General features: G+C 41.7%; 1 protein-coding gene across 3 annotated transcripts in view; it reads left to right on the top strand.

Annotated features, from left to right (window-relative positions):
- The first annotated feature begins 1,809 nt into the window (after nucleotides 1-1,809).
- The window catches only part of LOC115225764 (nuclear cap-binding protein subunit 2), a 23,302-nt gene continuing 7,740 nt past the window's right edge, over nucleotides 1,810-17,371 (top strand). For 2 of the 3 annotated variants that reach the window (XR_003882956.2, XM_029796712.2), the window contains exons 1-4: nucleotides 1,810-1,970; nucleotides 5,630-5,811; nucleotides 8,479-8,617; nucleotides 12,817-12,865. Coding sequence is in view for 2 of the 3 variants with exons in the window: in XM_029796712.2 (XP_029652572.1) it covers nucleotides 1,890-1,970; nucleotides 5,630-5,811; nucleotides 8,479-8,617; nucleotides 12,817-12,865 (451 nt within the window). In the remaining variant the exon portion in view is untranslated. Of the gene's footprint in view, nucleotides 1,971-5,629; nucleotides 5,812-8,478; nucleotides 8,618-12,816; nucleotides 13,018-17,371 lie in introns of those variants that run through there. The other variant, XM_029796711.2, reaches the window with a different exon arrangement.

Consider the following 17,371-nt stretch of genomic DNA (forward strand, 5'->3'; position numbering starts at 1 on the left):
CAGTGGTCCCTGAGCGCGCACTCGCGTACTCACGCATCCGCGCTAGCTAGTCGTGACTAGTCGATCCTTACTTTGTGTTTTTTTGTTATTTACTTTGTTTAAAAAATTATTTATTTTGTGTTAAATTTACTCGTAGGATCGACTAGTCACGACTAGCTAGCTCGGATGCGCGGCTACACGAGTGCGCGCACCGGGGACCACTGTTCTCAATTAGTACCCAAATAAAGCATAATTTTATTTAACAGACACAGATCCCAGATACAAATTAATACACTTCTAAAACAGTATGTTTAATATTTATCAATCTATTTAAAAAAAAAAAAGTAAAGAGCAAAACTACATTAAAACCCTTTATGCAAATTAACCAACTTCAAAAACAAGGGCATGTGTACCCAAAACAGGGTTCAAATATATTATATATATATATATATCAGTGGTTTTCAACCAGGGGTTCCGCAAGAAGTTACCAAAACTGCTAAAATCGGCAGTAATTTCTAATTCTCCTGTGCAGATATTTGTGCATAAGACAATTAAATCATTGCTCAGGGGTTCCTCGAGCCAGTGGAACGTTTCCTTGGGGTTCCGCTCCAGCAAAAAAGATTTAAAAAAGCATTGTATTACAGGTACATTGCGCAGTGTTCCCGGATTTCTGGAAGCCGGATAAAAACGTTCCGGCACCGTATAAAAGCAAACCTATTGTGTGCATAAGACTATTAAATTATTGCACAGGGGTTCCTCGAGCCAGTGGAACATTTCCTCGGGGTTCCGCTCCAGCAAAAAGATTGAAAAAAGCACTGTATTACAGTGTTACCGGATTTCTGGAAGCCGGATAAAAACGTTCCGGCACCGTATAAAAGCAAACCTATTGTGTGCATAAGACTATTAAATTATTGCACAGGGGTTCCTCGAGCCAGTGGAACATTTCCTCGGGGTTCCGCTCCAGCAAAAAGATTGAAAAAAGCACTGTATTACAGTGTTACCGGATTTCTGGAAGCCGGATAAAAACGTTCCGGCACCGTATAAAAGCAAACCTATTGTGTGCATAAGACTATTAAATTATTGCACAGGGGTTCCTCGAGCCAGTGGAACGTTTCCTTGGGGTTCCGCTCCAGCAAAAAAGATTTTAAAAAAGCCCTGTATTACAGGTACATTGTGCAGTGTTCCCGGATTTCTGGGAGCCGGATAAAAACGTTCCGGCACCGTATAAAACCAAACCTATTGTGTGCATAAGACTATTAAATTATTGCACAGGGGTTCCGCGAACCAGTGGAACGTTTCCTTGGGGTTCCGCTCCAGCAAAAAGATTGAAAAAAGCACTGTATTACAGTGTTACCGGATTTCTGGAAGCCGGATAAAAACGTTCCGGCACCGTATAAAAGCAAACCTACTGTGTGCATAAGACTATTAAATTATTGCACAGAGTAAAGAAATATATTAAATTATTGCACAGGGGTTCCTCGAGCCAGTGGAACATTTCCTTGGGGTTCCGCCCCAGCAAAAAGATTGAAAAAAGCACTGTATTAGTGTTGCCGGATTTCTGGAAGCCGGATAAAAACGTTCCGGCACCGTATAAAAGCAAACCTATTGTGTGCATAAGACTATTAAATTATTGCACAGAGTAAAGAAATATATCAAATTATTGCACAGGGGTTCCTCGAGCCAGTGGAACGTTTCCTTGGGGTTCAGCTCCAGCAAAAAGATTTTTAAAAAAACACTGTATTTACAGGTACATTGCGCAGTGTTCCCGGATTTCTGGAAGCCAAGCCGGATAAAAACCGTTCCGGCACCGTATAAATACAAACCTATTGATCCCGCAGTGAATACTAAATAAAAAGCCCGAGCTTCTCCCTTCCTCCTTCTGTCATCCTCAGTCGAAGGATTTCTTCATCATGAACGCCAGCATGTTTGGGGAGAAGAGAAAACCCATTGGGGCCATAGCGCTCGGGTCCTATAGGGACCAGCACTTCAAGGTATCGACTGCAATTATATTTATTTCGTTTTTTTTTTTAAAAAACCCCGTATTTTCCACGTTTTTTGTTGAGATTTCCACGTTTTTTTTTATGTTAGTATTTCAGAACCGTTATTGTTACGTTCTGGGTTCAAATTCAGCCGAGGTCGGTTCCCCTTTTTTCTTCCTTTTGGGGTCGAGTCCTTGTGTGTCCCCTCTATGCTTAACCCCTCGTGGGTAGTAAAGAAATAGGTATTTCGTACGTTCTGGGTTCAAATTCAGCCGAGGTCGGTTCCCTTTTTTCTTCCTTTCGGGGTCGATTTAAATAAGTAACAGTTGAACACTGGCGGGGGTCGATGTAATCGACTTAATACCTATGTCTGTCCTGGTTTGTCCCTTCTACGTTTAGCCCCTTGTGGGTAGTAAAGCAATAGGTATTTCATCCGTCTTTACGTTCTGGGTTCGAATTCCACCGAGGTCGACTTTACCTTTCATCCTTTCGGGGTCGATAAATTAAGTACCAGTTACGCACTGGTGTCGATATAATCGACTTAATACCTATGTCTGTCCCTGTTTGTCCCCTCTGTGTTTAGCCCCTTGTGGGTAGTAAAGAAATAGGTATTATTGCAATTATATTTCTTCGGTTTTTAAACGAAACCGGTGTTTTTCGCTTTTTTAAATCATGTTTATGTTCGTATTTTGAGACCGTTATTATTACATTCCGGGTTCAAATTCTGCCGAGGTCGGCTTTGACTTTTTTTCCTTTCAGGGTCGATAAAGTAAAGTACCAGTTGAATAATCGACTAACCCCCTTCGCCACGAAATTTCAGGCTTTGTGTCTAAATTCAAAAGTGTTATTATTATTGTGCACAATGCTTAGTAGCATATGAACTCCATTTCTTTACGTTAGTTCAAACCTCGCCGAGGTCGGCTTTACATTTCTTCCTTGCAGGGTCGATAAAATAAAGTACGAGTCGAGTATAGAGGTGGATGTAATCGACTTAACCCTCTCCTCCTCTTAAACAGCTAGCCTTGTGCCAAAAATTAGGCAGAGATAGTACGTTCTGAGTTCAAATACTGCCGAAGTCGATTTTGCCTTTCGTCCATTCAGGGGTCGATAAAATGAACAGTCGAGTACTGGAGTCGGCGGAGGTAAAGAATACGCACGCCACCCGTTTTCGGCCTAACCCTAAATACCGGAAACGGGTGGTATGCCTATTCTTTACCTTCGCCCTGGGGTCGATATAATTGACTTACTGCTCCTCAGTTTGTGGCCATGGGCCAAAATTTGAGATATTATTGTTTTTATTGTACCTAAAGCTTAGCAGTATTTCTTCTGACTCTACTACCCAGGTTCAAATTCAGCTCGAAGCCCTGCTTTGCTTTTCATCTGGATGAAATAAAGAGCAGTTATATACTAGGGTCTGTGTACTGACTTAACTCTTCCCCTCAGAGCAGATGGCCTTGTATCCAAAATTTGAAGTTATCTCAGGCGTGACTGTGTGGTAAAAGAATCTTGCTACCCAACCACATGGTTCCGGGTTCAGTCCCATTGCGTGGCACCTTGGGCAAGTGTCTTCTGCTATAGCCTCGGGCCATCAAAAGCTTTGTGAGTGGATTTGGTAGAGGGAAACTGAAAGAAGCCTGTCATAGATATGTATATAAATATATATCTATGTATATATGCATGTATATGTTTGTGTGTCTGTGTTTGTTCCCCACCATCGCTTGGTGTGTTTACATCCCCGTAATGTAGCAGTTTGGCAAAAGACACCGATAGAATAAGTACTAGGTTTACAAAGAGTTTGGCAAAAGACACCGATAGAATAAGTACTAGGTTTACAAAGAGTAAGTCCTGAGTAAAGACGGTGCTCCAGCATGGCCATAGTGAAATGACTGAAACAAAGAATAAAAGAAATATATATATATATAGGCGCAGGAGTGGCTGTGTGGTAAGTAGCTTGTTTACCAACCACATGGTTCCGGGTTCAGTCCCACTGCCTGGCACATTGGGCAAGTGTCCTCTACTGTAGCCACGAGCCACCAAAGCCTTGTTAGTGGATTTGGTAGACGGAAAGTGAAAGAAGCCTGGCGTATATATGTATATATATATGCGTTTGTGCATCTGTGTTTGTCCCCCTAGCATTGCTTGACAACCGATGCTGGTGTGTTTATGTCCCCGTTACTTAGCGGTTCGGCAAAAGAGACCGATAGAATAAGTACTGGGCTTACAAGAAGAATAAGTCCTGGGGTCGAGTTGCTCGATTAAAGGCGGTGCTCCAGCATGGCCACAGTCAAATGACTGAAACAAGTAAAAGAGTTATACATATATATATATATTTGATTGAAGTCAAATATATATTGTTCACATCAACCCCAGTGCTTGACTGGTACTTAATTTATCAACCCCCGAAAGGATGAAAGGCAGAGCCAACCTTGGCAGAATTTGAACTCAGAGCATAAGGACAAACAAAAGGCTGCCAAGCATTTCACCCAACATGTTAACAATTCGCTTCTACTCTAGGCACAAGCCCCACAATTTTGGGCAAGCGGAGTGCTATCAATTAGATCAACCCCAGTGCGCAACTAGTACTTAATTTATTGACCCCGAAAGGATGAAAGGCAAAGTTGACCTCAGCGGAATTTGAACTCAGAGCATAATGGCAGACAAAACTTATTCCTTTATTGCCCACAAGGGGCTAAACATAGAGGGGACAAACAAGGACAGATAAAGGGATTAAGTCGATTACATTGACCCCAGTGCGTAACTGGTACTTAATTTATCGACCCCAAAAGGATGAAAGGCAAAGTCGACCTCGGTGTAATTTGAACTCAGAACGTAACGGCTGACGAAATGCCGCTAAGCATTTCACCCGGCGTCTTAACGATTCTGCCAATCTCGCCGCCTTTGTTGGTTTAGATAATATTAAAACTAGAAAGTTTGTATCGGAGAAGCTGCAACCTTTGGAGCAAATTGCCATCAAAAATGGTTAATCCATTGAACTGCTGGAAAAATTCTTTTGGTTGCTATTTTTAGCAACCAATTCCTTGTCAAATCTACGTGCAGGCTTGGCTGTGAGGTGAGAAGCTTGCTTCCCAACGACATGGTTCTGAGTTCAGTCCCACTGCTTGACACCTTGGGCAAGTGCCTTCTACTATAGCCTTAGGCTGACCAAAACCTCGTGAGTGGATTTGACAGACAGAAACTAAAAGAAGCCCATTGTATGTATGTGTGTGTGTATATATATATATATATATATATATATGTGTGTGTGTGTGTGTGTCTGTTTGTCCTCCCGTCATCACTTGACAACTGGTGTTGGTGTGTTTACGTCCCCATTACCTAGTGGTTCAGCAAAAGGTACTGATAGAATAAGTACTAGTCTTAAAAAAAAGATTTGTTCAACTAAAACCCCTCAAGGTGGTGCTCCAGCATGGCCACAGTCAAATGCCTGAAACCAGTAAAAGAATAATAAAAGAATGCTATACTATATAGAAATGCTACATTAGATGTCGTAGATATGAATACATTGCCTCTGTAAAGAAAACCATATGGGATGGTCATGACTGGAATGTCTCTGAGCGTAATTCTACTCAAGCTGGAGCTTGACCAGCAACCATTAATCTTTGTGTCTCTCTGTCACACACTCTTTGTGTTTTTCCCTCTCTCTCTATTTTCAGGGTAGTCGGTTCGAGCAGGAGCAGGCGTTATTGCTCAGCACCACCCTGTATATCGGGAACCTGTCTTTCTACACCACCGAGGAACAGATCCACGAACTCTTCAGTCGATGTGGAGACGTGAAACGAATTGTGATGGGTTTGGATAAAGTTACAAAGACGCCGTGTGGGTTTTGCTTCGTCGAGTATCCTTTAGAGACCGCCCCACAATGCGTGGGGGTGTATAATGTATATATACCTGTGTTTACAACATATACCTAGGTTTACTATATATACATTAGATATATGTAATATATATATATGATAGATCATTAGCCACTACACACATTTTTTTCTCTCCTTGTTTTTTCTGTGTCCCTTTCTGACGAAGAGCGTAGGCTCAAAACGTAAAAGACTTTTTCTATTCCTGAGCGTTATACTAATACATCTGTTTGTTTTGTACACCACCTGTCTTCGTCTTTTGTTTTTTTACGCAAACTCTCCCTCTCTCACTCTCTCTCTCTCTATATATATATATAATAGGCGCAGGAGTGGCTGTATGGTAAGTAGCTTGTTTACCAACCACATAGTTCCGGGTTCAGTCCCTCTGTGTGGCACCTTGGGCAAGTGTCTTCTACTATAGCCTTGGGCCGACCAAAGCCTTGTGAGTGGATTTGGTAGATGGAAACTGAAAGAAGCCTGTCGTATATATGTATATATATGTGTGTGTGTTTGTGTGTCTGTGTTTGTCCCCCCAACATTGCTTGACAACCGATGCTGGTGTGTTTGCGTCCCCCGTAACTTAGCAGTTCAGCAAAAGAGACCGAAAGAATAAGTACTAGGCTTACAAAGAATAAGTCCTGGAGTCGATTTGCTCGACTAAAGGCAGTGCTCTAGCATGGCCGCAGTCAAATGGCTGAAACAATTAAAAGGAAGGAAAAGAAAGGAATATGTTATACATATATATTATATATATACAAATTGAGATAGGGGTTGTAAATGCAACCCTTCATGGGATAACATATATCCAATATACTGCTAGTAAAGCACCCAATAAAGTTAATACATAAATGCTAAGAATTGCGATACAATTAATTCATTTATTGTATTATATGGGCAAAGGTAAAATGTTTTACCACAAATTCATAATACAAAATAAGAAAATGGAGAAATACATCGAAATCAAATATCAATTACCAGATAATACTCAGTCACATACTTTATTAAACCACCACATAAGAGACTATAAGGTCAAACATAATATGCAAGGTAAAACAGTGTACATGAAGGAGTGTACATAAAATAGTAATGTTATACAATAAGTAGAATACGTATAATAGAACGGTTTAATAAAGTATGTGATTGAGTATTATCTGGTAATTGATATTTGATTTTGATCCGTCTGGCACCTGTGCGGGTGGCACGTAAAACGCACCCACTACACTCACGGAGTGGTTGGCGTTAGGAAGGGCATCCAGCTGTAGAAACATTGCCAGATCAGACTGGAGCCTGGTGCAGCCTTCTGGCTTCCCAGACCCCAGTTGAACCGTCCAACCCATGCTAGCATGGAAAGCGGACGCTAAATGATGATGATATATATATATATATATATATATACACACACATACAGTGAACCTTTGATTAAACCCTTTTAGCATTTAATCCAACCATATCCAGCCCAAATATGGGATCTTTTCACTTTGACCGGCAGATTTTTTAAATAGTTTCTTTGTAACTAAACACTTTTAAACTTCGTATACTGGTAGAATGTGTTTATAAAACATCTTTTTCTCTTGGATTTCTTGAGAAAATTCTGTAGTTTGTAAGCTATTTCTTGTTTAATTTCTTGCATTTCGGCAATTTCAACCAATCAATGACGTCTATTGAGGTGAATTCAATTTCTGCCGTAGTGTGTCAACAACAATTATTTGCGGTGTCATATAGATTAGATAGATTTGCATCTATTGTTGGATTTTGTTAAGGTCCCATATGGTAAAAATGTGGGTAGAGGGTGATGTGCTAGCATCCCTCTCCCTTTGCCCTTTTGCAAAGTAAACAACAACACAAATAACTACGCAGAGGCAGCCATGGTTGGAACAAAACAAGACCAACAAGCATTCTTAAACGAGAGAAGAAGCAGGGTCATTCCTTACCCGAGTGACCTTATCTTAGATGTCTTGCAAACAACTTGCACATACAAGTGCTACCAGTTAAAAGCTCCGTATATCGGAAGCTAGCAAGTGTATGGGGTCATCAGGAGAGAATGCGCGCCGTTTCGGGGCCTACCTCTCGACGGCATCAATGCAAACCGGCCCCCCTCACTGATATGAGGCCCCGCTTGCTAGATCAGCTGGTTATCAGATAAAGCTCAATATACTTCTAGCCATTGCTCATCGTCTCTTTTTAACCAAATCCAGTGGCTAGCCTTCTCCACTGTAGATTGGATATCAGTCATGGTGGTATTGACTTTTCCATGAGTTAGGCCTAGCGATATCAACAGTCGTCTCACGCTGTGTCCAACAAACCCTCTACATCCGACTTCGATAGGAAAATGTTCCTCGATATGTGCTCATGAGTTAGTTTGAGAGTTGAGCTCTGATTGGTCGTATGCAAATGAGTTCGTGACTGGGGTCCAGAACTCTCGTGGGAAAAAAAATTTCACAGCTGGACCAGCTTCTGTCAAACTGTCCAACATGGGAAACAGACATTTGATGATGATGATGTCATGATCATAGCAAGAAGATCTTATACAGGGCTGACCTGGGGCTAAACAACAAGATCTCTTTGATGACCATAACATCCCTCTGTAGCTTTTCTTGTTTTTTTTTTTGGGGGGGGGGTTGTTTTGTTTTGTTCCTTGACCAAAACCACAGATACTACGAGCGTCCCGATGCTGAGAATGCAATGAGGTACGTCAATGGCACGAGACTGGACGACCGCATCATCCGTACCGACTGGGATGCTGGCTTCCGAGAAGGACGGCAGTACGGCCGAGGAAAGTCCGGCGGCCAGGTAAGGGTCATTTTCTGATCTTAAGTTTGTTTAAATCTTGATGTGTGTGTGTGTGTATCTATGCCTGTGCATATGTGTGTGTGTATATACACACACACACACACTGTGTTTCAAATTATTCACAACAAACCATTTTAAAAATTTTATTTAAAAACTACTAGTGGCTGTGTGGTAAGTAGCTTGCTAACCAACCACATGGTTCTGGGTTCAGTCCCACTGCGTGGCATCTTGGGCAAGTGTCTTCTGCTATAGCCCCGGGCCGACCAATGGCTTGTGAGTGGATTTGGTAGACGGAAACTGAAAGAAGCCTGTCGTATATATGTATATATATATATATACATGCATGTGTGTGTTTGTGTGTCTGTGTTTGTCCCCCTAGCATCGCTTGACAACCGATGCTGGTGTGTTTGCGTCCCCCGTAACTTAGCGGTTCGGCAAAAGAGACCGAAAGAATAAGTACTAGGCTTACAAAGAACAAGTCCTGGGGTCGATTTGCTCGACTAAAGGCAGTGCTCCAGCATGGCCGCAGTCAAATGTGTCTGTGTTTGTCCCCCTAGCTTTGCTTGACAACCGATGCTAGTGTGTTTATGTCCCCATAACTTAGCGGTTCAGCAAAAGAAACTGATAGAATAAGTACTGGGCTTACAAAGAATAAGTCCCGGGGTCGATTTGCTCGACTAAAGGTGGTGCTCCAGCATGGCCGCAGTCAAATGACTGAAACAAGTAAAGAAAAGTAAGTAGCTGCAACAATTATATGGTGTGCGAAAAACATGAGGTTCTGTAGAACAACACAGAAACTACGGCCATTTACCAAATTTACAAAAACTTTCACGGTTTCAAATTTTTATTGAGGTATAATTATTCAGGTCCCCCTTCGGTCATGACACAGACCATGGGATTGCACCTAGAAGGTTCACCTCCTAGTCACAAGTCTGGGTAAGGTGGTTTATGGAAGACCAGCAGTCGCCCATGCATCCCAGATTTCCCTCTCCACACCATTATATATAAATAGGGTAAAGGGTAAAGACCCCTTCGGTCATGAATGACCATGGGATTGCACCTAGAAAGTTACCCTCCTAGACACAAGTCCGGGCAAGGTTGTTTATGGAAGACCAGCAGTCACCCATGCATACCGGCCTCCCCTCTCCACGCCACCAGTGTTATCCAAGGGAAAGACAAAGGTCGATACAGCTTGGCACTAGTGACGTCGCAACTCATTTCTACAGCTGAGTGAACTGGAGCAACGTGAAATAAAGTGCCTTGCTCGAGAACACAACACGCAGCCCGGTCCGGGATTTGAACTCACTACCTCATGATTTTGAGCCCAACTAATTATTTAGCCATGCATCTTCTAAAATACATATATATATATATGCATATATTATACACATAGGGTAAAAACTCCCTTCAGTCATGAATGACCATGGGACTGCCTCTAGATTGTTCTCCTCCAAGGCACAAGTCCAAGCAAGGATGTTTTGTCCAAGGGAAAGGCAAAGGGGCCGATACAGCTTGGCACCAGTGACATTGCCACAACTCATTTCTACAGCTGAGTGAACTGGAGCAACGTGAAATAAAGTGTCTTGCTCAAGAACAGAACACGCAGCCCGGTCCGATCCGAGATTCGAGCTCACAACCTCACGATCGTAAGCTCGACGCTCTAACCACTGAGCCATGTGCCTTCACTCTGAAGTGTAATTAAAACTCATGTAAACAAGAAAATCCCAATTTGTTTGATGCACATACTGCAAGGAACACATTCAGTCATAAACACGGAAGAAATAGACCTTAACAAGCAAACAGCATTCAAGACTGATCCCGAGATCTGGTTAGTAAGGGTTATACTCTTTACTCTCTCTCTTTTACTTGTTTCAGTCATTTGTCTGCGGCCATGCTGGAGCACCGCCTTTAGTCGAGCAAATCGACCCCGGGACTTATTCTTTGTAAGCCCAGTACTTATTCTATCGGTCTCTTTTGCCGAACCACTAAGTGACGGGGACGTAAACACACAAGCATCGGTTGTCAAGCAATGCTAGGGGGACAAACACAGACACACAAACACACACACACACATATATATACATATATATATATATATACATATATACGACAGGCTTCTTTTCAGTTTCTGTCTACCAAATCCACTCACAAGGCATTGGTCAGCCCGAGGCTATAGCAGAAGACACTTGCCCAAGATGCCACGCAGTGGGACTGAACTCGGAACCATGTGGTTGGTTAGCAAGCTACTTACCACACAGCCACTCCTGCGCCTATATGAGCCTTTGTTTGAAATAAGTTGGTAAAAGTGGTGGTCTATGGGACATGCTAGTTTCTGGACATCCTCTGATGTTATACCACAAGATACATCCACTATTGTCTGCCGCATTCATTCTGGCTCCTAAATTGGCATCCTTTCTTGTAAACTCATCAGTTTAGAATACTCCACAAGTTTCTTATTAGATACTAGCACTATGACCTGGCAACGCTGGGTCATAGTGCTAGTGCATGCATATACAGCTGCGTGCATGCGAACATCCACACGAGTACTGTCCAAATCTCCGACCAGTCACATACAGCTAGCTGGCATTCAATTGGCGTATCAAGTTTCAGGCATTTTGATTGGGTTTTGGATAGAAAATTCACAAAAAAGTCACTTCTATTGGATTTTTTTTTAATGGCTTTGCGGGGTGACTGGGGAAATGTAAAGATGTGCATGACCACCCTTGGATGGTTTTGAATGACCATAGAAAGTGCAAGCCCTCTAACTGAAAAATTGTGGATTTGTATAAAGGACACACACACAAACATTTTGCCATTTATATATAGAGAGATTAAATATGAGGTTGTTATAAACACCTACATTGCTAGAAATAAGAGCTACATGCTCTAATGCTGCTGCAAAACACACAATACACGCTGGCAGGGAACTTAGTTGGCCAAAAAGCAATGGTCAAAATATCCCCATATATATATATATATACTAGCAGCATAGCCCGGCGTTGCTCGGGTATGTAAGAGCCCCTAGTAGGCAACGACTAATCCCAATCTAGTCCTTTCCCTCTAGGAAACGAAGGCGCATGTGTAGGTTGCAATGTCTTTTCACTCGAATACTTCTGTGTATACGATGTTCCTAGCTGTCCCTTTGGGCGAAAACATGAAAACATCATTGTGCCTCCCAACGCGTGAACAGCCCTCGTACAGCCCAGAAAATGTGTTGCATATAAAAAGCTTAGATTCTCGACCCCATGTTGAAATTATCGATTTTTTCAGAACTGGGGGAACTTTTCAAAATTTTCGCTGCGTTAGTTTTGAATTATGACATTGGGCTATGTGTGTGTCAAGTTTCATCAGAATCGGTTGAAAGCCGTGGTCAGGGTGAGGGTACAACCAAACAGACACACAGAAACACACACAGACAAACTGCCGTTTATATAGAGAGAGATATCTATTTAATTTTATCGAAACTGGAAGAAATTTCAGCTTCGTTAAAATATTGTTTTCCTTTACGGTTGGTATTCAAGTATTATTTTTTTTCCTACCTGTCTGTTTTGTACCTCACCTGTAAACGTGTGTGTGTGTATAGTGTAATATAATGTATAGTGTAAAGTCAGAAAACAACACAGCTCCCATGACTTACGGAAACATTTTTTTACGCTCAGTGTTGCTGAAGCATGGAATAAACTGCCTGCGTCAGTTGTTGACTGCCATGACACTGCATCCTTTAAGGCCCTCATGCTTTCCGAAATCCGCCGAACCTACACCTGATTATATATATACACTTTAGATGAATTGTAGTGCACCTGAGCACTGTACACAATGTTTTATTATTATATTATAGTGTAATTTTATCGAAACTGGAAGTAATTTCAGCTTCGTTAAAATATTGTTTTCCTTTACTGTTGGTATTCAAGTATTATTTTTTCCCTACCTGTCTGTTTTGTACCTCACCTGTAAACGTGTGTGTGTGTGTGTATAGTGTAATATAGTGTAATTCTATCGAAACTGGAGGTAATTTCATCTTCGTTAAAATATTGTTTTCCTTTACGGTTGGTATTCATGTATTATTTTTTTTCCTACCTGTCTGTTTTGTACCTCACCTGTAAATGTGTGTGTGTGTGTGTGTGTGTGTATGGTGTAATATAGTGGTGTGTGGTAGGAGATGTAATTATTGAGATGGTTTTTTTTGTGTCTGTTGACAGGTGCGAGATGAATACAGGACGGATTACGACGAAGGCAGAGGAGGCTACGGTAAAATCATTGTTGGCAAAATGAAACCCAGGAATGAAATATAGCTGGACGTGTTGGAACAACCTTCACCATCATTCCACCATCATCATCATCATTGTCATCATCACCATCGTCATCGTCATCATCATCATCATTACCATCACCAGCATTATCATTTCCTTTTACTAATTACATTTTATTTATATTTTATAAGTTGGCAAATTGAACGGAGAAAAATGCTAGAAAAGCAAGGTTGGGAACCCAGCGTATCTTGGCGTTCAGTGTTCAAATCTTGCCATGGTCGACTTTGCCTTTCATCCTTCTGAGGGTTGATAAAATAAAGTACCAGTCGAGTACTGGGAGGGGGTTGATTTACTCAGCTGTACTCATACCCAAATTCAGGCCTCGTACCTGTGTCAGAAACTGATAAAATAAAGTACCAGTTGAGTACTGGGGTCAGTTTTATTGACTGCTTATGGCTCTCCCCCTCAAAACAATCTATATTCTTGTGGCCAATTTAGCAATTAGTATTGGCAGAATTGTTAGGGTGTCAGGCAAATGCCTTGTGGTATTTGTTCCAGTTCCCGACATTCTGAGTTCAAATCCTGCCTGGGTCAACTTTGCCTTTCATTCTTTCAAAGCTGATAGAATAGAGTACCAGTTTTGTACTGGGGGTTGATTTACTCAGCTGTACTCATACCCAAATTCAGGCCTCGTACCTGTGTCAGAAACCATTCCAGCTCTTTTGGTTCTTGGTTCAATCCCCACCAAGGGCCAACTTTGCCTTTCACTCTGTCAGGGTTGGTAAAATAAGTGCCAGTCAAATCCTGGGGTTGATGAAATCAACGAGCCTTTGCCTGCCCCTTATTTTCAAGCCTTGTTCCTATAGTAGAAAAGATTATTATTATTATTAAGGTAGCAATCCTTAACGGTATTTCATCCGTTCTTTACATTCTGAGGTCAACTTTGCCTTTCATCCTTTTGGGGTTGATAAAATACGTACCAGTGACACACTGGGGTCATCTAATCGACTGGCCCCCCTCTCCCAAATTTTTGGGCCCTGTACCTACAGTAGAAAAGAATAAAGTAAGTACCAGTGATACACTGGGGCTGATGTAATTTCCTTAATCCCGCCTGCAGTTTTGCTCGCCTTGTGCCAAAATTTGGAACCAAGTACAGCAAACTGGCAGAATCGTTAGCACACTGGGCAAAATGCTGGTATTTGGTCAGTCTTCGTGTTCTGAGTTCAAATCCCATGAGGTTGGCTTTGTTTTTCGTCCTTTTGTGGTCGATAAAATAAGTACCAGTTGTGTACTGGGGTTGATGTAATCAACTTCCTCCCCTGATATTTCAGGCCTTGTGCATTTAGTAGAAAGGATTATCATTATTATTATTATTATTATCATTAAGCAAAGTCGTTAGCACGCTGGACGAAATGCTTACTTTGTCTTTCATCTTTTGGGGTTAATGAATTAAGTACCAGTTAAATACTGGGGTTGATGTCATCATCATCATCATTGTTCGACCGTGGTCAAGACAATGGAATTTACTATGCTACGCCAGACTTAACGGAGGCCCTGTTGCTGGATGCCTGTATCCCTGGAGATTACATCAGGGTAGGAGAGTGTGCGCCCTCTGGTATCGAGAGCAGATGGCTTCCAGAGGAGGAGAGTAGAAATTACCTCTTTTTCAGCTCTACAACAATGTCCAGCAAACTGGACTCTCTTACCTTTCACAAGAGATGATATGTGTGTATGTATATATATATATATTATTATCATCATCATTGTTCGACCGTGGTCAAGACAATGGAATTTACTATGCTATGCCAGACTTCACGGTCCATCATGGCATTACAGAGGTCCTGTTGCTGGATGCCTGTATCCCTGGAGATTACATCAGGGTAGGAGAGTGCGCGCCCTCTGGCATCGCGAGCAGATGGCTTCCAGAGGAGAAGAGTAGAAATTACCTCGTTTTCAGCTCTACGACAATGTCCAGCAAACTGGACTCTCCTACCTTTCACAAGAGATAATACAGGTGGTCGATGTAATTGGCTTAACCCTTCCCCCAAATTTGAAGCCTTGGGCCTATAGTAGAAAGGATTGATATTATTTTAAGGCAGTGACTTGGCAAAACGGTTAAAGCATTGGCCGAAATGTTTAGCAGAATTCTTCGTACTCTTTACATTCTAGGGTCAAATTGTGCCGAGGTCAACTTGACCCTTCATCCCTTTCAGGGTTGATAAAACAAGTAGCAGTTGAACACTGGGGGAAGCAGGGGTTGATGTTATCGGCTGCGCCTCCCTTCAAAATTTCTGGTTTTGTGCCAAATGTAGAAATAATTACGGTTATTCTCGTTACTCTCGCTTAGATTGGCAAATCGGAAAGAGAATGCTGGAAGAGCATGATGCAAAGCGTTGAAATGTCCAGTTTCAATTCTTATGTTTTGAGTTCAATTCCCAGAGGAACCAATAAAATATAACCAGTTATATGCTGTGTTGGATTCTGTTGATTGCTTGTTTCTCATCATCATCTCTCTCGACTCCAGAACATTTTAATTGGAAGGAATAACGATTACCGTTCCTTGTAGCTTATTTAAGAATAAGGATTATGTCTGACATCGAAATTTTAATTAAAAAAAAATTTTGTTTTTTTCACACATGTGGTCTGGTTGTATGGTTAAGAAGCTTGCTTCCCAATCACATCGTTTCAGGTTCAATCCCATCTTATGGCACCTTGGACAAGTGTTTTTTTTTACTATAGCGCCATGGCAACCCAAGCTTTCTAAGCTAATGTATTAGACAGAAACCTTTAACCCTTTCATTACTGTATTTATTTTGAGATGCTCTGTGTTTCTTTCAATTAATTTTAAATATAACACAGAATTTAGTAAAATGACTTAGTTATCATTCAGCTAGCGTTAGGAACATAAATTGTGACTAAGGTTTGTTGGAAGATTTGAATTCAAAACTTATGAAAACAAGACATTTGTACTCAGAGCAAGAGTTGGTTTCAGCCGGGTTGGTAACGAAAGGGTTAATCTCTACACATATTTTTCCATCCATATATTTATTTCCTTCTAATTCCTTTCTGTCGAAGACCCTAAGCTTGAAGCATGAAAGACTTTTACAATATTCCCGAGCCCCTTACTAATACACCTGCTTCTCGTTCCAACACCTGTCTTTCTCTTTTGTTACCTGTAAATTTGATCTATATGCACAGGGTTGGCCAAAAGCCACCCGACAGTAAATCAAAAATTCCATAATTACTTAAAATTCAATTTCATTTATTCATTCCAATTAGGAATGTTTAATTTTAATAATTGAATGCTGTGAGTTAAAATCGCTGCTTTTTTTCAACATTCGTCTATTTATTAATTAAGTCTCATATAAAATAATTCTTTGTTTTAATCATCATCATCATCATCGTTTAGCGTCCGCTTTCCATGCTAGCATGGGTTGGACGGTTCGACTGGGGTCTGGGAAGCCAGAAGGCTGCATCAGGCCCAGTCTGATCTGGCAATGTTTCTACAGCTTGATGCTCTTCCTAACGCCAACCACTCCATGAATGTAGTGGGTGCTTTTTACATGCCACTGGCACAGGTGCCAAACGAGTCTGGCAAACGGCCACGATCGGATGGTGCTTTTTATGTGCCAGCAGCATGGGGGTCAGGCGAGGCTGGCAACGGCCACGAACGGATGGTGCTTTTTACGTGCCACCGACACAGGTGCCAGACGAGTCTGGCAAACGGCCACGATCGGATGGTGCTTTTTATGTGCCAGCAGCACGGGGGCCAGGCGAGGCTGGCAACGGCCACAAACGGATGGTGCTTTTTACGTGCCACCGGCACGAGGCCAGTCGGGGCGGCGCTAGCAACGGCCACGTTCGGATCGTTCTCTTACGTGCCACCAGCGCTGGCATCACAGCTGCAATTTCCATTGATCGATTTCGATTCTGGAATTAAATGGTTTTGATTTACTGTCAGGTGACTTGGGCCAGCCCTGTATGTATATACCTTCAAAACGTGGGAGTCGATGAAACAGGGACAACTGACGAAGGGGAATATTCTTTATGTTTCATGTCTCATTTCTCTGTTTCGTTTTTTCGTTTTGCCAAAAAATGTTCGTTTTCTATGTTTTTGTTTTTATGTTTTCGTTTCTCATTGTTCAACGTTTTTTTCTATGTCCTGTACCCATATATGCATGTATATATACATATATATGTAGGTATGTATATATGCATATATATATATATATATATATATATATGTCTTGTATTCTGTTTTTGCGTTTATGTTTCTCATTGTGTTCAACGTTTTTTTGATGTCCTTCACTCATATCATCATCGTTTAGCGTCTGCTTTCCATGCTAGCATGGGTTGGACGGTTCAACCGGGGTCTGGGAAGCCCGAAGGCTGCACCAGGCCAGTCAGATCTGGCAGTGTTTCTACAGATGGATGCCCTTCCTAGCGCCAACTACTCTGAGAGTGTAGTGGGTGATTTTATGTGCCACCGACACAGGTGCCAGAC

The sequence above is a fragment of the Octopus sinensis genome, linkage group LG28 (genome assembly GCF_006345805.1).
Source record: "Octopus sinensis linkage group LG28, ASM634580v1, whole genome shotgun sequence".
In the NCBI taxonomy this organism is placed as follows: domain Eukaryota; kingdom Metazoa; phylum Mollusca; class Cephalopoda; order Octopoda; family Octopodidae; genus Octopus; species Octopus sinensis.